The following is a 23,635-nucleotide window of genomic DNA, read 5'->3' as shown; positions in this document are numbered from 1 at the left end:
GAGTGGGTAAAACCGCTTCGATCAAACAACCTAGTCTGAAATGCCCAGCTTCCAATAAACAAATTTCTATTAACCGCAGATTCTTAAGGCGATACTAAAAGCCAAAACCACAACCTATACATTGCATTCGGCTAGTTCCAAGAAAGGCAAAAAGGAAAAAACACAGCGGTAATATTGGGAAGAAAAACAATCTATTCATTGAGGAACTACTAATGAATAGTTCTTACTACAGAAGAATCATAAGCCTTACACACTAACACTACAAAATTTCTATATATAAACTGCTGGAAGAATTGTATTTAGATAACTTACAAATGGAAAAATTTCTTGAAACTTTCACTTCTTTTTCATGTTTCGTTCAATACAATTTAACGATTATTACCTAGTTCAAAACAAATAACGAATGGGGATATTCAGATCTCAACCCCCATAATACACCATTCAACCGGACCAAATTTTATTTTTGGTTTTCCATGTGTGGCCACCCAGACAACATAAATATGGATATATGAGATTCAGACCCTCCAAAAATCAGGATAATGGTGTCTATCCTTCCGTCGGAAATCCTGAGGAGATACTCTATTTGTTTCTCCAACCGAGATGTCTCGACACCTACTGGTTCGATGTCTCGACTCCTTTTAAAAATGCCAAGAGAAAACAGCATTATCGAAAAAATTTTATATCGAAACATCCACTTAACAATGATGAGTGATGTTGCTGACACAAGTGTACCAGTTAAAATTAAAGTAATGTAATATATAGTTGATGAACTCTCCAAGAAATAGGAAAGTCCATACTCCAGGTATCAATCTACAGAATTACTATGAAATTAAAACAAAGTATCGGAATATAATAAAGACGTAAAAGACTGAGAAACTGTATGCACGCTCTTCAGTTGCAACTTGGTTTGATTATTGACGACACTTGTTCTTGCATTCGGGCAACATGTTGATGATGTATCAAGTTCAGTTGGAGGCATTGATGACAAAGTAAGGGTGACATAAAAATATGATTTGATCATTATAGCTAAAGCGGTGACCGATACACTTTTTTCCTATGAAATAATCAGTGATTGCATGGCTAATGACCAAACAAACAACCAAAACAAAAAATATCTCAAGAGAAAATTATGTAACGTTAAATCAAATGTCACGATTTTTCACGAGAACTTCAACAGATAAATAGAAGAGGAGAATATGTTTTTGCAATCGATTTTATTAAGCAGAACTTCTTTTCTCTAACAACTCAACATTTTATTGTTTCCAGCTGAAATGGGTTTAGTGGTAGACTGCGATTGGATGGAACCCAAATCTAATTCTTCAGCTGATAAGGCAGCGGCGGAGAGACAACTGCAATTTGAAGTAAGTCTAATGTTTGTGAAATAATTCCAGTTTTTGAAGAAAATCGATAAATTCAATCCTTATTACTTAGAAATATTGAATGTTGTTCAATATCCCATTTAGAAAAAATGAAAACGTCAAGACAATTCACGTCAGCTGATTAAGGGGGCTGAAGAGTACAGTTCTTTATTTAATTTGCGTAGATTTTTCTTGTATCCAAATCACTAGTCAGAATCTGATGAACGATTAGGGTCTCAAATTCAACTGTTCCCCTATAATATTGATTGAGAACAGATGATCTGAATGAACAAGTTTTGATTTTGTCAATATTTTTGGTTCATCTTCTACTATCTTTGGTCTTTCTGAAAACGTCTTAAACTACCAAAACTCCTGGGCACTTGACAAAAAGCTTTCTCTCTGAGCCTCTTGAAATTTTACAGAACTTATACTGTGCCCAAGCCCGAATCAAAAGCTGGTTCGGTATTAATGTCTCTCAATTGCAATGATTATGCAAAACCTACTAAATCGATCAACCATTCCAATACTTTCTAATTTATTATTTTGATAAAAGTCTTCTGTCACCAGTCTTTGAATATGCGTTTTTATGTGAATTTTCCTCGAGAGAATTTTTCTCTGAATCCAAAAGTGTTGGCGAAAATGCTTTTTCAACCATAATTGCTACCTGTACTACTAACGTAAAATTAGATCAGATCGGTTGCCTCGACACATTCGTCACACGAAGCAAAACAATTTTTCCAATAAACTTTCCATTATCAATATCTTCGATTCAGTTACTAAGTTGGAATTTCTGGAACCATTGGTGATATTCATAGTGAATACACTGTTTACACAAGCACTACATCAACACTCACAATTACACTGTCTCACTCGCGTTTCGATAACCAAGTTTTCGTCTTCAGAGACTGTACTACTAAACTATAGGCTGTAAGGAATTGGCTCTTTGACCCTATTTAAGCTACTCTTACTTTAAGCAATTTCAATGCTTCCAAATGCATTCCACAGTTTATTATTAGATACATTATTTAACAATTCTCACAACAATTATTAATGTTCGACTTTCCGGTCCGTCCATATTTTAAATAAACTATAAGATTATGTTAGAACTAAATTAAGAGAAAAGTTGTGTTGATTGTTGCTCCATAACTAACTTCGTTTTCCGGAGAATTACGAGAAATTTAAATCAACAAAGTTGTTATTACTAACTGTTAAAGTGTAAAGTGCAAAATTTTCTGACAAGTTGCAAGTAAGATTAATCACAGGTTCTTGAGTTCTAATATATATACATTGAAAGTAACAAAAGCTGATATCACGTCCAAGGTCCGATAGCTGCTCGAAGGCTTTTTGCGCGGAGTTATAGCGATGAGAACAAGTTTATAAATATATAAGATCTGAAAAACTATAGCTTTTTAGTGTTGAACGAAATATTCAAAGCCAGAGAAGGACTAGAAAATCTCAACGGAAAGTAAGCTAAACAAAATAAGCGATAATGAATAATATAAAAAGGGGAAATACGACCGAGAGGAAGAATTGAAGAAGAAATATTCACAAAAAGCAGAAAACTAGGAAGTCACCGTCAAAGAACCTAGCAAAGCTAGAACATACAGACAAAATGGCCGAGAAGATCGAGAAAATATGAGAAGAACAAAGAGAATACAAAGAAGAAATAAATTAATTGAAGAAAAAAAAACAAGAACTAATTGAGGTCAATAGCACAATGAGAAAAACCATTGGATTGGAATGGATCACTTCGAATATCAGGAAAGAATAGTGTAGTCGTCAAACGAGTGAAAATGGAAACAGGTAACTCAGAAGAGCCGAGAATCAGAAAGGTAAACTTCCTAGAAAATAACTACAGGTAAAGATCGCAGTAAAAAGCTAGACGAAGCTAGGAGAGAATACATGCTGAGTCAGATTATCCATATAAGAGAACAAAAATAAAGTGATGATAAACAAATAAAAAATGAGATTTAATAAGGAAGAGAAAGTGTAGATATGAAATGACATGTCACTTAAAGACCGAGAAATACAGAAAAAATGGTAAAAATTGAATATAGGACAATATTCATTGAATCACAAGAATGAAGATGGAACATGGAGCGGGTAAAACGGAAACAAATCATATAATCAAAAAACTAGTAGTACTAGACACCCCCACAAAGAGGAAGGACAGGAAATCAAACCGGGCAATAAAAAAGGAAATAAAAACGGAATGAGGGAGCAAAGAAGAGGAAGTAACTCCAAAGGTACAAGGAACAAACTAGAAAGGAGAGTTTGTGAATGAAGTAGGAAACTACATATTCTTTAATAGTGGGGGAGCAACAAGAAATTTAGGGACAGGTTTCTTGGTTGCCAGACAAAATGCAGGAGGACTAAAAAAATTTATAGCAACATCACAGCGAATCTGTTTTCGCAGCATGGAGTTTGAAACAACTAAGTTCGGAAAGGAACATGGATAGCTTCAAATAGGAACTATTCCAATCAAATTGATCGTATCTTGATAGACCGACTATCAATGAAAACAGTAGATGTGAGAACCTAGAGGAGCAGATACGGACAGCGACCATTTATTTTTCTACATAATTTCCGTGAATATTGAGGCACTTGTCATAACGTGGCACCAGTTTTTGAATACCCTCCTCATAAAATTCTGCCGCCTGACTTGTTAACCACTGTATCACAACTGTTTTGACTTCGTTATCGACTTGAAGACGCTAACCGCGCAGGTGTTTCTTCGTAGTCGTACAATGATGAAATTGTTAAGCGTCTGTTTTCTCTCACCTTTTCGTACAGTTTCTGCACCAAATCTTCATTAACGACCGAAGGACGCTCACTCCGTTCCTCATCATGCACATTTGTGTGGCCATCTTTAAATGCTCTCACCCATTTCCTTACCATTCCATCACTCATAATGTTTTGTCCGTGAACATCACAGATTTCACGATGAATATCGATCGGTTTTCCACCTTTAGCACTAAGAAATCGTATAACAGCCCGTACCTCACAATCGGCGGGACTCACGATTGTCGGAGGTATCTTAAACACTCAGTAAACAACGTACACATAAAGTGTATTGAAGTAAATGGTGGGCATTTTGAGCATTTCCTTTGAAGTTTTTTATTTTTGCTTACAAATTTGTTATTGTTACGTATTTAAGGAATAATAAAATTTTTTTTATGAAAAAATTAAAATTTATTGAACTTTTTAGAAGCAAATAACTCGATGACCGATTGAGTTACACGAATCAAAGAAGAGTAACTTTTTTTTTATAGAATTTAACGCTTTTTAATAATTTTTCATTATTTTAGTTATAAGTTTAGCCCATAAAATGTTTACTTTGATTTAATTAACACAAACAAGTGTAAATAGCGCCCTCTATTAGCAATGTTAAATTAGAGTGCAAATTTTGATTCCTCATGCCAAACAACGTGAAATTGCCAATTTTCAAATAGAAATTGTGAAAACATGAAAAATTATTGCGAAAATCAAAATTTAAATTCAAACTTTGAACACCCCGTACCTCGGAAACTATCAATCATCATATTTTGAGGTCTAGAATCTACAGTTCAGAGATATATATAAATCAAACTCTATGATATCAACTCTTAAATGATCATATTATTTTTGATACAGTGTGGTATGTATTTCCATCCAATTTATAGTGGTGATTGGCCAGATATTGTTAAGGAACGGGTATATAGTCGAAGTATCAAAACAAACATCACAAAACCTAGACTTCCCGTATTTACTCAAGAAGAAATTGTTTACATCAAAGGAACTCATGATTTTTTGGGAATTAATCATTATTATACTTCATTGACTCAAGATGAAGCGGAAGCACCCTATAATGAAAGTAGCTACGCTGCCGATCTACGTGTTGCCGATTCTTTTGATCCTTCTTGGTTAGATCAATCGAATGGATATTTTGCGGTGAGTGTATACATAATTTCATCTACATTTTTTTCTATTTTATAAAATAATTCTATGAATTTGGTATTGGATCATTAATTCAAATCGGTGTATTAGAAATAATCAAAAAATTTCGATTGAATAGATTGGAATCAATCTCACTTCTTAAGCTGTTGACAGCACATTAGTAGAATGGACTTTAGATGTCTTACAGCTCGCTCATATTTCTTGATATGAAGGCTATAGCTTTTGCATTAATTTTTTTGTGCTTGTTTGGTTATTATAGTTCCTTTTAAACCAAAATTCTGATGACTTCATTCAAAGCAATATTAAAAAGAATTGTGACATCGTATCTCCGCCATTACATTCGAATTCCTAGAAATAATTCCTTATGTATAGAAATAATTATTGTTCTCTACCCATTTGTCATATTCCAAATTTCCTCTCACTGTTCCAGTGTCTCTATTTGCGTTAGTTATTAATGCTCCATTTCTTCCTCATATTTGTGTTAAACAGACTATTAAAACGGCTTTAAATTTTTCCAGTCTATTGTTGCTCAATATTCAAAATAACAAAATTAAATCTCATGACAGTTCCGTAACTAATTCAATTTTTATTTATTTGAATAGTATTTGAATACAAAACGGGTAGGAATGAATTTATATACACAGTATATCTTACATATATATTTATTGATACAATAACTATTCACTAACACATACATGTTTAACTATTCAGTAATATTTAATTTATGTGCACATATAACATTATTTTAAATACACCTTCTAGGTCACTTGTCACTATCTCGATGAGTATTCGTTATGCCATCAAATGGTTGACTGACTGAGTCAAAAAACGTAGACAACCACAAAAAATATTCGGTTCACCCGCCATACTTTATTTTCGATAAGATGCTAGAACAGAACGGGCTTCACGGTCTTTATCAGTGAGTGAGCTCATAACAAATCTTCAGAATTGGAATGATATATAGTTAAATAAAATAAGCAAACTACGAGTTTTATTTTTTGTAAGCGAAGATTTTGTAGATACCGAATCAAAGAACTAAGCATTCCATTATACCCACATCAAAGTCGAAGTTCGTTAGATACATTTTAGTTCCTACTTATAGGCAACCTGCGAAATGATTAATGCTGGTAGTGGGGTTAAGTTTACAGCTCTTCATCGAAGAAGGGACAGTAGATCTTTTTTTTTCGTCTTTATGGGGGAAGAAAAAATCGATTTGTGAAAATAGTTGTAACTGCACATTGTGGCGTAACTTGGAGGAGTTGTTTCAAGCCATCCTTACAAAGGAAAAACACCAGCAACAACTATAAGAATATTTAGTGGAGAGTTCGACTCAAAAAACTGTTGATAGGGATTAGAGAAATAAAGACTTTTTCCGCCATACAGACGTCAGTTAAAAGAAAACATGATTTGAAAACCTGCCAAACGGGAGAATCGTTCCCTAGAAAAACACGAGGATTCAGAATACTTGAATTTTCTCGCGTTTTCTAAGTTGTATTTATACGTGTATAAAATAACTGTATCGGTAAATTTTGTTTTTTTAGGCAATATCCTGACCAAACTTTCAAAATTTTTTATATAGAATATTCCTGTGAATGATATTCGGCTACATTAGTATTATTTTTTTCATCAGTATAAGGAGCTATCCCAATATTCCTTATAAGACTACTCTTGTAGCTTTTGTGGTTTTATCTATAATTATCCATACATTTTTTTCTTGCATTGTAATATTATTAGCAAGCCGTTTTTTCAAATTTGGTTCGTTCATGTGTTGTTGAGTTCTCAAATAGTTTAATTGTTTATTTGCATACTACACATTTGGGTTAGCTCGTGTTTTATTGAGTTCTCAATTAAAATGATGATATTATGAATTCTTATTCCGTCTTCCGCTACTTTTTTCATAAGTCGCTGACTTTTGAAACGATCTGTCGCCCTTAACTATAAATAAGTAATCAGATCTTTTTTTCCCACTTTTTTTGAAGCAATTATAAACGCGTCCTAAAATGAGGTTTACTAATTTGAGTAGATTTAAAATACTTGGTTCATATGCTACAAAACAATATACTTACTCAAAACAAATTTTCACTGACCTATACATCATAATGAATCGAAAAAGTTGCATCAGATGGAAACTTTTATTAATGTTAGATTCTTTTAAACTTTTTTTTTCACCTAAAAAACCTCTGAAAACACCTGAGCAACTTTTGTTCTTAAATTTTTCTCTATTTTCAATATTAACGGCACTAATGTGAGTGCAAAACTCCACCAAAAATATGGAGTACCTCAAGAACTGTTTACCGCAACCAAACTATTGTGGGGTTCAAAGTGATTTTCAATTTTGAAATTCTTTAACTTCTTAGGCTCCCCAGCGCAGCTCTTGCTAGTACAAAAATGAAGTGGCCCTTTTTACCTTTTTTCGTGTTTCATTTAAGTTAAGAAAATTGATATCAAAGTTTGACACTGTGAATGATATTTGGCAGCTTTCTTCCAAGTTTTTGAAAAATTTGATTAAGATTATTAAAATACCATTCAAAAAATATTTTCCTATCTTAAACATTAACGGCGATAAATGTGAAATATAATAGTATACAATAGTACACAGTTTTAAAATAGTAACTAGTCCATTCTTTTAGTACTAGACCAATTATATAGTGCTGTAGTGTAACTTCCAAGTCTTGAGTAATCTATTAATTAATGAATATTGATTTTACTGTACGATAATTTGAATACACTCATCTTTTAAGCATCAAACCACTCAAACAAATATTTACCTCTTCGAATTAAACAATATTGAACAACATATAACCGTCAATGATAATCTAAATAAAACAATTAACTGGAAAAACACAAGTGTGCGCCTTTGACTCCACACGGCAAACCAATTCCATACCTAAAAACAATTCACAATCTACTCCTGTGTGTATCATTGAAGGTATTCCTCTAGAAAACGAACCAGCTTCTCGTAAGCTTCCTATCGTCTTTTCACTGTAGGTATGGTAGTAAGAAAATATAATCATCAGGTTTTTCTGTTTTTGTCTCGCTCCATATTGATCCCTATAATTGGTGTTCACTTTTTATACGACTTAGTATATTTAAAATGAAGATGTGAAATCAATCAAAGGATTCGGTGATAGTGAAATACTTGTTGTTTTCAGACTGTCCCTTTCGGTGTATATAAAATACTTAAGTGGCTAAAACAAGAATACGACAATCCTAAAATTTTAATTACAGAAATTGGAATGACTGACGATGGAACCAATTTAAACGATGAAGCTAGAATTGATTTTTACAAGGTGGGTATTTATTTATATGAATAGAAGAAGGTTTGTTTTCTATCTTAGAAACAAGATGAAATTTCATTGCAACTCATTGATTTGTATCTAAATGGGAATACTTTTTTTCAAACCTAAGATTATTCAAAATATACTAAAATTTAAAATAAATTTTTATCTAAATTGTTATAAAGAATCATTTGAATAATAGGTGATAAAAAATTGAAAATATACGTACTGAAGTGTGAAAGAAAGTTTCTTTCTAGTTTTCATTGCATTTCATGGAAAGTGTTTGTATCTAATTTTATTCTTTACAATTTTTCCCAATGAGATTCCATATACCAAGGATTGTAGCCGCGACCACGAAACATATAGCTATCGAGGTCATCTTATATTTGAAATCATCATATTATAAATAATCTATTGTACTCTTTATCAAATTCGTGAAATCAAGGTTTGATTGACCTTACTATCATATAATGACGAAACTACAAAATTGTACCTCCCCCAGTCAGACTTGAACCCGCGATAATTTGATTCCAAGACGAAGACCTAACCACGCAACTAACAACGCATGTCTGTTACCAATCATTGAGCGACAAATTGCATAGCTGGAATCATAGTTAATTTAAAAAATAATATTTGAGAGATAATGAAAAATGAGATCAAGCCAATGTTATTTCTATTTCTGTTATTTCATCGTTTTTACTTTCTTGATAAATATCACTGTGAAATTAGTAAAGCTATCTTCTATATAAATCTTTTTTGTAGCGTCACCTATCAGTAAAATTTTATATCTCAAATGAGGAAGATTCTACGCGAAATTTCAATTTAATAGGCTGATTAACGCTGATTTCATTAGAAACTTCAATCTAAACAGATAAACAAACAAACAGACAAATTAATAGAGTCAGTTAAATAAAGTGTGTATGTAAAGAGATTATTGAAGGTAAAAATAGTTATTCGTCGCGAAAAAGTACTTTACGCACGATTATTATACACTAAATTTCATCTACGACCGCATATTTTTCCTTCACATATCGTTGGCTTTATTCTACCACGCATAGAAAATTTCACATAAGACCCAAAAAATGATATAAAACTGTTTCTAAAAGAGAATTATGCGAATCCTATAGTTGAATGGGAAGAGTAGAAAATTTGTTGAAAACAGAATTATAAACATATATTTGTGACAAAATTTTATAAGTTAAGTTATATAATCTAATATAAGAACTTATTATTCAAATTTAGACAATTGTTTATATTATTGATTATAACATTTGGTAAATTTTCTTTTCGCTGTAACCTCGCTACTCAAAAATTGTGACGTTATAGTTTCTATTTTTGAGGTTGACGGCGCCCCAGTATCGAGAAGCTCCATTTGGGCTCTAGTTCCTACATTGCAGAAGTTTCTGCTCTGGACAAAAAGGACATAAAGTGTTGAGTAATACTGAGATTCTAGCAGAATTTATATTTTCATATAATATGTGAGTAAGTTTACGTTATAATGACTTTTTGGTTGGATTCCTAAAGAAGTCAGGGGTTGGCAAAGGCATCAGCCTAGGTACTTATTACGGAAGGGGTGTTGTGGTTTTATCCCAAAAAACTTCTCATCTGCCCTGAACGCTTTTAACCAAGAATTGTCGGAAGACTCAACATATTTTAGGACTATTTGCTGTCCGTACGTCTGTCAGGACCCTCTATCTTGAAGAAAATCAATTTATATTTTTTGCGTTGATCTAGAACTATGAAATCTGGCAATTTTTATACTAAAACTATGATGAAATATTGTGGTTTATAGTAAAATGTATTAATTATTTGAAATGAGTAATTGATCATCTATTTCGAGCAACAATCTCATTTGTGTGTCATGTGTGGTAGCACATGAAAAGAATTGACAAAAGTTTCAACAGAGCGGGGTCTAGTGTTCCACTATAGTATTTTGCACGGTGGTGGTACTAGACGAAGCGGGGGTTGATGAACCCACGCTACTGTTACATTACTTACCGGCCGTCGTTCGCTTTAAGTGATAGCACGTGATGTTTGAATCTTAATGCTAGAAGTAAAAAGAAACATCGTGCAATTGAAATTTGGTTTAAAAAGTATGAATACTATCATACGGTTATCAAGTAAGTGTATTTCGATTTTAACATGATTACTGTTAATGTTTTAAGTTTCACAAGTAAATTATTTTAAATGAGTTTTTAACTATTCAACAAACTAAATTAAATTTAGGAAAGAGGTCATTGGAGGTTGAATGAACCATGTTCAAATGACCATTAATATACAGTTACGCTACGTTTCTACATTAATGTTGTTTTAATTTTAGGATGTGAACTAACCAAAAAAAAAAAAAAAAAACGGAACGTGCTAATCGCAGTGAAGAATTGATAGAACAAGCTGTAGATGAAGTCCTTAAAGATTGAAGCATCCGCAAAATTACTAAAGATAACAAAATATACAATCTTAAAACTGGGTAAAATAATAGCAGCATACTGCTGGTTCTGTAACGTCAGGAGAACGTGGAACTAATGTTAACAGTAACTGCGGCTGTATCAGCAGCCGGAAATTCAGTTCCTGTGATGTTTATATATCATTGGAAGAGGTTTAGAGACTACTTTATATAGACCACCTGAACGTATACGACGCGGTAATAGAAGTGGTAGGGTAACTGGTAGGGTAGGGAAAAAAAATAAGTAAAACACAACTTTTGCCCGACACTGAATAGGATGATTGTTTTTGTCTAGTGCGCGCTGAGTCTTATTCAGTCAGTTTCCCAGGAGAAGAGTGAGTACAATGCAAAAGTTGCCAAGATTGGGTGGCAAAAGGCAAAATGTCTCTAAAAAAATATCAGAACCCCATCATGCAAAAAAATGTTTTTATTAATTTTCCCAAAAATGTTATTAAGTTTCCCAATCTAAAATGTAAACAGTAGGTGCGTCATACATACCCCTCAAAATCGGCATTGAATTATCCAATTACTCCTATCTCCAATAAGATCTAGACACATTTGCTAAATAAAGATGATTTTTACTAATGAATATTTTCCCGGAGTAGGTAGGTACTTTTCTATCCGACTAGACTAGAAATTTACCTCATATCTTGCCTCACTAATCAAATTTCGACTAGGTACGCTAATAGGGCGGCATATTTTATTCTTGCACCCAGGCGGAGGATACCCTAGACTCGGCTCTGTTTTGATGTGACAAAATTTGTATAATAACCCAGTGGCTCCAGTAATCCCGCTGGTTGGTTGAAAACATCCCGCCAACGGATTTGTTTTTTGATCTCAATCTGCGCTCCAATAAATGAACGACTTATTCAGAATTAACTTTTTTCAAATTATTCCTTAATCAGTACCTTACACCGATTTAAACAAAACACGGATCAAATGACCCCGCGCTCTGCCCTATAGTTATCGAAACTGTTTTCATTTGATCAAGTTACTCAACCAACTTTAGTATCAACTGTTGGCATAACTAAAATTTCCTATGTCATTATATGAATTTGGAAAAGCTCAGAAAAAACTCTGACAAACTACGAGGCTGGATTCCCGAACTATTTATAAGGTAAGGGTGGTTCAACTGTACGCACGAAGTTAATTGTTAATAAAACAAGAGAATTATCTCATGTTTTTTGTTATGATAGAAAAATCTATGCGTGGAACAAAATATCATTTAAATGCCCATGGCTTTGGTGGCACCTTTATCCGACGGTCTGTTTTTTCTCTTAGGTACAATTTTGAAGTTTATGAACCGAATTATCTTATCATTTAGATTTTGAATTGTTATTGGGTTATTGACGTGAACTTCTTCTTTGAAATATAGCCAAAAGAAAAGTCCAACATTATCGTGGCGACTATGCCGCATGTAACATTTACGGTACCGACCTCATTTTCGAAGAAGTACGGCTCGATTATTCCGCCAGCACACAAACAGCACCAAAAAGTTTTTTTTGTGGATGCATAGGATTTTCAACAATCACTTTTTCATTCAGTTTTCGTAATTGCGACAATTTTGTTTATCAATGAAACCGGTGAATGCTTTATCGGTGAAGATGATTCTTCGAAAAGTCAAAATTCCCTTCTGCCTATTCAACTACACATTGACAATGTTCAAAATGATCAGTAGGTTAGAGTTTTTGAGCACATATCAGGTCTTTTATCAACGCCTGTACCAGTGATGCCCCTGAGTTGGGCAAGACAGTGCGAATCGAAGTTGACAGTTCTTCTACCACACTATTAAGAATTTTTTGACAACTCCTATAGACCCTGGATGATTAGATATTTCTATATTGTGGATACAATTAGTTTACTATGCTTATCGAAATGCAATGCGATTTCAACGTTCAATTTCATAAAAGGAATTAAGAATTTTAACTCGGATAGGAAACTTTGCATCAAGATATGACTCATAATTAACATTGTGCATTATGGTTGAACCACCCTTATATACGTATAAATTAGTATGAAACCCTTGCTTCGGTGGACTGGACTAATCCTAAATGTTTTAATTTCACATTACTGTAGGATTAGGGAATCCACATGGGACATCCGCGAACCTTTCCTATGAAAAATTTCATATGTATATTCCTCTAACATTAGCGCCCATCGCGCGACTCTTTTGATTAGGTCTTTCTTATCCATAGTCTTCTGGAAAGCTGAACAGTCGGTTACAATTTTAAATTTTTGTCCTAATAGGTATACTCTGAAATTTTTTATTGCTTGTATCAACACTTCTAGCTCATAACTGTCATATTTTTCCTCAGCTGGCTTTCTTGCTCATATAGTACACAGGGTGTAATTTGTTATCAACTTCAGATTTCTGCAGAAGACCGTATCCGTGCTTACTTGCATCCGTGTGGACCTCGGTCTCTCTGCCTTGCTTATAAATAGTCAAGACTGGTTCTTGGGATGATAATTTCTTAATATTAAAAAAAGCATATCTTTCTTTTACGCCAAAATGTAATACATGATTTTTCTTCAATAAATCACTCAACTACTTTGCGATTAATGAATGAGATAAAATAAAGTTGCTGAAGTAATCTGTAAGTTCTAGATATGATTGAATTTGTGTCGTAGATTCTGGAAATTTTTGTATTGCCAAAATCTTTCCGTTACCTGATTGAACAGTACCATCCTCTATGATGTATCCTAGAAATTGGACACGTTTTGTAATATTCCACACTTTTTGAGTTTTATCTCCAGTTCATAGTTCATTTTTTGTTGTCAGTTCTCTAGAAATATGAACTTTGAACCTTTGAAATACTGCCGAGCTATTACATAGTCCAATGGGCACTTTCAATTATTCATAGTGCCCATTATGAGTCACAAAAGACATATATTTTCCGCTGTCTGTTTTAACTTCAACATAAAAAACTCCATTCCGTAAATCTATTGTACTAAAGTATTTTACATTTTGTAGCTTATCCTCAATCCGGGAATCAATCTTTTATTATATTTTTGTTAAGTTTTCGATAATCACAATACAATCTAGTTGAACCGTTTTTCTTGGACACTAACACAATTGGACTGGCATATCAGTCGAGCTAAGTCTTATTATACCCTCTCGGAGCCATTCATTAATGTGTTCATCCACTAGTTCTCTTTCAGGAACAGCTAATTTTCAAGCCGTTTGGTACACAGGTTCCTCGTTTTCCACTACAATTTTCATCATTATATCTGAAGTCTTGCACTTTTCTGTTTTATATTCAGTCATTATTGTAGTAACTTAAGCTCTAATATTTGAGTCTACAATATGTGATACATCCACTAGATCACCTTCGGTCGCTTCATCTATTCTTATGTGCATCACAAAATTGTCTTTTTCTTTTGGTATCATCGTACTTCCAGTATTATTATATTTATATTCGCAAGTGCCAATACGTCACTTCCTATACAATCTTGAAAACTACTAGACTCCTTAGGTATAACATTGAATCTCAAAGTTACGGCCTCATCATTAACCTTAACATTTTTAGTGAACCCCCTTTACTTGATCCGATACCTTTTAGCAGTATCCTTAATAAATTGCTTGAAAATATCTCAAAGCGGATAAGTCGCTTCTGGTATCTAACAGTGGTATTATGTTCACATTATCAATTTCCAGTTTTAATCCATTTTTAGGCACACTTTCTACGATAGACCCTTTTCTCCGAAATTGAAGCATGTAATCGTTTTATATTTTGTCTCACTGCAATTCTTATCTTCTCTTTCCACTTTTTTCTTATCGCTATATTTTTTCTATGGAAATGTACTACTAGGTTTTGTAGCAAATTTTATTTGCTTATATAATTCGACCTTTCCTTTAAATTAAACGGAGTTGTTAGCTCCATATAAAATCATTTTATTATTTGGTTCATCATATATTACATTTAATAATACATTAAATTATCACCTCTGGTTCTATATTAGGCCTACTTCCGATTTCACGCATACCCAAAACGTATTTTTGGAACGACTCTTTTTTTCTTTGAGATATAGACTTGAGTAATTTGTACACTTGGGTACTGCTTACCTTGTTTTCGAATTTTGAAATTAGTTTTCGCTTTAAAGCCATCCAAGACTTAATTCCTTCTTCGGACTGAATAAAACGTTTAGCTAATCCTCTAAACGATAGTTCAGCAAAATAACCTTTTGAAAGAATCCCTATTTGATTTTAATTTTGAGCCTGAAAGCCGAGCTGAATCATCGTTTTTTCCGATATCACTGAGTTCTAGATCATTTTCTCCTTCAGACTGCGTACATTCATCTATTTTTTTTCTTCAGTTTCACATCTTATACTAGCATCAGCATCATTAAGTTTTAAATCATTTAAAAACAAATTCGTTTTACCCAACATTCAGTCGAGCCTTGGTAGTCTAAAGTCAAAATATTACAAATCGAAATCAAATCACAAATGCTGCAAATTTTTCAATTACCACCCTATTTATTTTTTCTAATTTTTCCATATATTCGTCCGAACCACAATCAAGGTGAAACTCGGAGAATTTAAGATTCTGATCTAAATTGGGTAACTTCTACAACCGGCAACTGTGCACGCTTTATGTTATGTTGAATTTGTTCAATATATTTTGAGCGAGTAGTCATTTTAGATAAGAAATGTTCTAATAAATAGAAGTAAATGAAACTAACGTCTCAAACAAGAATATAGTGAAACAACTTTACAACATTTAAATGATTCTGACCTAATAGCAATTAAATTAAATTAAGATAACATATATAACATGAAAATCTACCTAATTTTGTATCTACCCGATACTTATTTTTCTTAACAAGCTAAATAATAACTTCTTATTAGGAGTTTATCATTGTAATTCATTTTATTCTAAGACAGAAAAAATACTTTAATGTGTACTTCCGATTAACGCTAATATATACATATTATTGTTTTCAAATTTTTAAGTAATGCACACTTTAGAAGTCTATCCATAAATTTGTTTAAGTGAGCAAAATTAAAAAGAACTGAGAAAGTCTTGTATACGATCTACCTTGGAATTACTTCTTAAAGTTCAAACGAATAAAAAAAATGTGCTTCATACCCTGTACTGTCGGCTTCTAAGGATAAGGAGTTCAAAATATTACCATTTGGTGACGATTATAATTTTCTTATTTTCATTTGCTAGTTGTTGCTCCTTACTTTCGCAGTGTGGATATCGTGAAATATCGCGAAGTTCACTAATTGCCGCTTACCGACGCAAAGGATCAAAGTTACGTTACAAATTTGCAGGCGGGCTTTGGTTTCACAATAATAGTCGAAGAAGCCTGGTTTTATTTACAATTACAGCACACTTTTTGTATTGTTAGGTACTGCACAATTATAACAACACTTGATCAATCCATTCAGTCTAACCACTAACCGATACAATCCCGGTCGAACCTCCAAAAATGTAGATTTCTTATTAAGATCGTGTTCTCTAGGGTATTTTGAAATAAAACAGTTCGGTGGGTTAGATGAAAAGTTTATAATACACGTGAAAATAAACGCTAACAATGTCTCCTACTTCTTGGAGATCTGTAGATCTGTTAATTCTGAAGCTGCATCTGCATCTTTTCCTGAGAGGTGGATTGCCAACTATCTTTCCACCTTTTAGGTGATCTTCCGGGAGGCCTTGAGCCGGGCGGGTTGTTTTCTAGGATGTCTGTTCTCGTCCATTACATGGTTGTACCACTGCCTCTTACGTTGTCTTCCCCATCTCACAATGTCTTGTATCCCGCATTGCTCTTTGACATCTGTATTTCTTACTCTGTCTCTTCTTGTTTTCCCCACTATTGTTCTCAGTGTTTTCATCTCGGCCACCCTCAGCATTTGTTTCGTCTTGTTGGTGTCCTCGCGGACTTCCGTGCCGTACGTCATGATGGGTCTGATACAAGTCTTGTAGATTTTAATTTTGCTATCTTTGCGCATGTACGGGTTGGACCAGACTATATCTCGTAGGCATCCTGATAGTGCGGATGCTTTGTAAGTTTAAAAAAAAGAGCTATGGAGATATAAACGTAACAAAATAAAATTATGTTTTATCTACACAAGTTTTGGAGTCAAGCGATCCGTCATCTTTACGTCTTTTCTTCACAGAATATCATTAATCATCAGTGCTCACGTTTGATGAGCAACTAACTCTCGTGCGCTTTTTTGTCTAACTCTTATGTGACCTCTCTTAAAACTGGAATCGTCACTATGTTGCCGGCTGGCATAAACGATGCACTGAGCACTAAAAGAATTGAGATGGCAGAAAACCAGAACCGATAACTAAGTAAAAAAATAAGAATAATCTGAAACTAATAAATTGAAGAAATATATTTTCCTACATTACCGAAACAATTTCACTATTCATTCCTTTTGTCCTATAGTGATCATTTACTTTTCGAATAATCTTTTTAGAAATATTCAAATATTTTGTTTGATTTTATTTTCAGGATTATTTTTGTTATATATTGGAAGCAATTCGAGAAGGTGTTGATGTCCAATTAATATCATTTTGGAGTCTAATTGACACCTTTGAATGGTTATTCGGTTATAGGTAGGTATACTTATCATGTTCAAAAATATCAACACGAAAAAGTACCATCCCTGTTGACTTCACCAGTACTATAGGATAATCAATTGACTAAATACATATTCTGTATACTTACATGCAAGTATCAGCCGACCAGAAAAACAGTAAGAACTCAATGATGAAGAAATATAAAACAGAAAATGTTTTCTATTTGGATAACCAATATTTATTATTAAAAATCGAAAAATCTGCGTATTATATAGATCTAAGGATTATTTCTTAATTACCTATCTTGGAATATCATCATAGTTTAAAAGTTCTTATTTCATAAGTTCAATGACATCCGAAATATTGCAGAAATGAAAGACATAATCACCGCTAAATATTAATAGTATTCATAGTAAGCATAGTAATTCTAAAACGAGATATCTTGATAAGCACCCAATTTTTAGTGAAATGTTTCAGTGCCCATTTTGGACTGTACCATACAAACTTCACTGATCCAAATAGAACAAGAACTCCAAAGAAATCGGTACAGTTCGTCCAAAACCTTACGAAATCGATGAAATTGAATTGTAAGAATAGAACGACAAGACGACATAGACTCAAAATACCACCTCTATTAAAATACTTTGTAACACGTGAAAAGCCATTTAAGCATCTCTTATAATTAAACTAGGACAACGTCAGAATATCTATAGCTTTTACGGCGAAAAAAATTGTTTATTAAAATGAGAAATAAAATATATTCATTTTATACTGCATTCATTGTTTCTTATTTTTTCAAGATTTATCTTAGTTGATAATAATTAGTTACATCACAAATATCATACCTCTTAAACACCTAGTTCAACTATACCCAGTACGTAACCAGCTGTAACTACCAGGCGCATGGTAGGGAGATAGGTGGGATGGGTGGTAGACAGTTCAACTCGACTTTTATTCCAATGAAATGAGATGTTGGGGTGAAAACTAATGCAAGACCCTCAAAATTGGCATAAATTTTCATAATAATAGAGAGAAAAAAGTGTTTACCAGAAAATGGGTAGAGGAAAGCTAAAGAATTCAGAGTTGCTTTTTTTCAATACTTTTTTAATACCAGATAGATCAAAAGCACGCGCTTCTAGCTTACCGTAGACATAAAAAAATTGAGTTTCACAAATCGTTATTCTCTGGACATTAAAAATTTCGTGGTGTTTATATGAGGCACCATCTATTAGACGTTGGAAGTGATTACTAGACCTCTATAGTAGTTCTTCTAATCTGTGACCCAACGAATATTAAACATAGCTCTAAACGGTACATATATCTCGAAAATCTCGTTTTATAAGATATAATAAAGCTGCAAATATATAAACGAATATATAGGGTGCAAAAAAGGGGATCCCGTCTCTAGGATTTTTTACGATTTTGCCGCAATTACTGACAACATTGTATTGAAATTTCATACGAATATGTTTTGGAAGCTGATACATCCAATGAATTTGTTTTTATGTCTGATTCTCATAGAGGGTGCTAGTTAGACGGTTCGTACGAAATAGTATTTTTCAGTATCAGATTTATTACACAAAATTTTAAGTAAACTTAAACATCATTTCATTTTACACCAAATTGATGATACTCTTGATAAAACTCAATATTTATTCAACTTTGACAAACAAGATCCTATATTGATTAGACTAAATTTCTGTGAAGTGTTACAAGAAACGAAAGTTCTCAAACCCAATTTTTTTAAATGTATCTGTTTTATCGATGGGGTCTCATTTACGCGACAAAAAATTGTCAATGCACAAAAATGCTTACTAGTTAATAATAATAATAATTAATAAAAACTCCATATAAAACTTCGTATAAAATTTCAATAAATGTTTCCAGTAGTTCCAGCAAAATCGTAAAAAATGTGACCTAGAGACAGGATCACCTTTTTCTGAAACACCCTGTATAATCACTGGTGTTATGTTATTACTATAATAGCCATCCTTCCTAATTTCCACTATTCATAAAAGCCCTTTGAGTACAACGTGAATTTATTTTCCAGTTAAATATTATTTCAAGAAATCAAGGGTCACTTAGTCTTTCATTATTAAAATTAATAATGTAAGAAACCAGTTTTACGGTGGTGTTTGCGAAAAACGTTAAAAGAAACTGGAGGTCTTAAGAATCACAACGTAGGTACAAAGTTATTAAAATTTGTTTCCCGTTCTATAGCAATCTCAGAGCACCATTCAATCGCGTTTTTGTGAAACCGAAATAATTCCATGGTGCCAGGGAAAAAAGAAAGTCGATTTTCTAAAAATTAACGTTTCGATATAAACTACAAATCAAACATTTATGATGATGAAATTTTTAGAATCAGATGCAAATAAGCTCTGGACCGTGAAGCGGGTCCTGCTCTATTAGAATAATAGAATCTAAAGTGTGGCGGATACCGCTCTCAGAAAGGCTATTTACATTTGTTTTTATATACGGCGGCAATTTGCTGGTTTCTTCGTAACAATTTCTAGAAAGGCCTCTTTATTTGTTCACATTTTAGAATCGAGTTATAGAGCAATTTTTTTTGTATAAATGGGTGCTTCTTTATCAGGGAGGAAGTCAGTAAATGATTGCAATGCATAGGTAACGGATCGAAATATCAAAATATTGATTATATGGAAATGCAGTACCTAGAATTTTTTTTATATTAGTTGTGTTTAAATATCATGAATTATCATTAGTGGAATGTGTTTATTGTAGTAAAATTATTATGTTTACCAATTAGGAAAAAGCAGCGATTATTATGAAGACAGATTACGGCATCATACGTATTTTGATTACTTAAACTGCAATTTGGAGGACTACGACGGTTTTTGAAGAAGTGGGCGTAATTAAAAGACCCCTTGAAACTGACCAACCAAAGGTATCAACTAATGATGAAAAGATAGATGCTGACCCTCATTTCACAAGTGGGAAGTCTTTTCCAATAAAATTACGTTAAGTGGTAAGTTGATGACCACATTTGTAAATGATATGAAACTAAACTTTGATGAATATGAGATCAGACGAAAAGACCATTGAGTTAACATCTGGATTTTTTTTGTACAAGATTTATCAAGAGAACAAAATAGTTTCAGCAATAAAAAATGCGGTCGGTAATAATTATAATAATAATGACACCAAAAATGTCAAGTAAAATACTGGAAACAGCTCGTTGAATAATAAAGTAGAGGTTTATATCATGTATAATGTCAAATAGAAAAATAATATTTGTTAATTTAATTAAATAAGATAAATATGTTATTTGTTATAGTTGACAATTGCATCTATAATTCTATAGATTAGCGAAAACTAGATATTTTTCAAAAAAATAAGTTATATTGAATTTTTTCTTTCTTTTTTCTGTAAAAACAAGTACTGAAGCAAATTTCGCAAGTAAATTTGAAAAATAACCTTCAAACCTTCCGGAGAAATGAAGAGTGTTTAGAAAAAGCATCATTTCATCATAAAACATCGAAAGGTGTTTAGAGTTATTTGTTATAATTATTTTAAATGTATTGGTAATATTGATTATCATAAAATAGTGCCTGCTTACGAAGCAATTATTTCATGTACAGTGAATGCTTGAGTAGAAGTTGTTTAGAAAAAAGGTATTTGATTTTTTATCAAAATAAAATATTTATATTCTCACCACTCAACCGCTACCAAAGATGTTAAAAAAAAGCTTTCACAATTAATCTTCACGTTCGATGGTGAATTCAAAACCACATCAATGGAAAGTCTGTTGTGGGGGAAGTATCCTTATGGCTTTTGTGATATTTGACGTCATTGGAAAATTCATAATTAAGAAAATTAAAAATATGTGTCAAAATAAATCATAAAAATATCAGCATAAGATGAATAATTGATTTTTCAAACTGTACAAAAAGTGACATTGAAATAAATGAATAAACAACATATGACTAATTTCAGTTATCTATTCAGGTGACATATTTGCATAATGAATATTATTATCGAATTTATTTATTATCCATTCAAGTTTTTTCACAAGTTTAACTATTATAAGAGATCCTCAGATGTAACTCTTATGGAAAATTGATCCATAGTGGCTCCCAAACTTTTTTGTTTCATAGACCACTTCCAAAATTTTGCTGGATACGGTTGACGCCCATGCAGCTACATTACTACCAATTTCCAAATCTCGAAAAAAAGTAAAGATTAGATCTGTCTATGGAAACTTGCGTTGTGACTGAGATTCAACGAAGAATTGACAGTTGTCCAATCGAAAAGTAGCCATCATCGTTGTTTTTAGACGTTGAAGCGAAAATACTGTGCACGGTTTTACATATTTGGAAATATTTCGAATCTTTACCTATTTTATCACGATAACACCATCTTAGATGATCTGCACTTTGATGGGTTCATAGAATAATTGCTCGAAACTTTGTTACATCAAAGGCATGCAAGTCTGCCTTTGATAGAAAAAAAAATTTAAATATTAAATACTGTACTGATGACACTTCTTCTAAGATTCGGCCATGCTTCATATTAAATACCCATCTGTAAATAAAAAAAAAACTTTGTTTTAGTAATCTTGAGGCGATCTAACAAGACATAATATATACAAGCTTTATAATCTAACTAGTTTCGACAACGATGTTAACGTCATCAGGAATTAAATAAGATTAATCATACATATTTATATTATGAAATGAAGAAAGTTCCGGCGGCAAACTGTTTATAATTATTAAAAGCTATAAATCTCTATTCCTTCTCCGAAATGCCCTTCCCTTCTGGGGTACGTCTGGTGCGACTCAATTTGAGCGAATCTTCAAACTACAAAAGAGAGCTGTTAGATATTTACTCGGACAAAGCGGCAGGGCTCACTGCTGGAACTTCTTTAAAAGATTAAAAATTCAGACTCTTCCTTCCTTATTAATCTTTGAATCCGTTTGCCTAATTCGTAAGCACGCTTCTCCAATTTCAGAAAAATCTTTGCACGGCTATCCACAACGCGGGGCAAGACCTTTACCTACCTACTCCACGGTCAGAATTAGTTAAGGGCTCCAATATTTTACAATACAAAAACAATTTCCCTCTCTCGTATATATTGATGAAGAATCAAATAAGTTCATGCAAGATTGGAATCACATACAGCACAAGTCGAATTAATTTGCACGTCTGAAGTTTTGCGGACGGGATAGGAGAAGTGAAGCCAGCATTTTAGTTCTTCACTATCGAAACCAAATAAATTTTCATGAACGATTGTAGACTCCCATTTTTTGTCACGTCCAACGTAGACACCCGTCGAGTTTCCCGTGGACCTCTGATGGTTCATTTGGATAAATTTTGATCACTTCTTATAAGATGATATTTATGAAAACCACTTTAAAGTGAATATATTTTCATGTTCAAACAAATAACCGTCGCGGTTATCACATCATAAATAATAGAAGAAGACGGCACTTTTATGTATAAACAAGAAAAATTAAGTCAACCTAATTCATTTTTTTCACATAAAAAGAAAATTGTATCAAAAATAAGTATCAAAAATGACAACACAGCCACGAAATTGAGACAACTTGCAAAGTTATTAAACTCATGAGTGTGATTACGTGGTTGCCACTATCGGCGATACTTTTTCAAGTTTGTCCATTGGTGATAGCCACGTGGTTACTTGAGACATAATCATAATACTTTAAGATTGCCACCTTATCACCCCCATCTCCATCTTATTGAATCAAACATTGCAAATAAAAGTAACACATATAGAATTTGAGGTTTTGAAAATTTTTGCAAAGAATGTTTCGAAAAGTTTTCACCATTTACATGCTCTAAAATGTGAGAAAGAATATCTTCGGTTGAATCCAGCTTTAGGTGTAGCAATAAATCCAATTATTGTTAATCTTGGTAGGGATGACGATGATAGTCTGAAAACCCAAAGATAGTGAATTATTGAAATCAAATATGCATGTAGTTCATTGTAATCGAATTCAGCTTCAATGTACGTCATGTTCAAAAGTTTGAAGTAACCCTTCCTCATCTAGCGAAAAATAGTATTAATTGGATGAACACTTTAGTAGTGTTTAGTTTATCTTTTCAATG

At 32.9% G+C, this 23,635-nt stretch overlaps 1 protein-coding gene across 1 annotated transcript in view; it reads left to right on the top strand.

Annotated features, from left to right (window-relative positions):
- LOC130893034 (lactase/phlorizin hydrolase-like) overlaps positions 1 to 18,248 on the top strand; it is a 30,124-nt gene extending 11,876 nt beyond the window's left edge. The window contains exons 4-8 of the mRNA XM_057798799.1: positions 1,267 to 1,361; positions 4,992 to 5,285; positions 8,447 to 8,584; positions 17,478 to 17,581; positions 18,010 to 18,248. Coding sequence (XP_057654782.1) covers positions 1,267 to 1,361; positions 4,992 to 5,285; positions 8,447 to 8,584; positions 17,478 to 17,581; positions 18,010 to 18,058 — 680 coding nt within the window. The 3' untranslated portion in view covers positions 18,059 to 18,248. The remainder of the gene's footprint in view (positions 1 to 1,266; positions 1,362 to 4,991; positions 5,286 to 8,446; positions 8,585 to 17,477; positions 17,582 to 18,009) is intronic.
- Positions 18,249 to 23,635: the final 5,387 nt, after the last annotated feature.

This window comes from Diorhabda carinulata, chromosome 4 (genome assembly GCF_026250575.1).
Source record: "Diorhabda carinulata isolate Delta chromosome 4, icDioCari1.1, whole genome shotgun sequence".
In the NCBI taxonomy this organism is placed as follows: Eukaryota; Metazoa; Arthropoda; class Insecta; order Coleoptera; family Chrysomelidae; genus Diorhabda; species Diorhabda carinulata.
The sequence above is the reverse complement of the archived record's forward strand: the minus strand, read 5'-3'. Positions and strand labels throughout refer to the sequence as shown.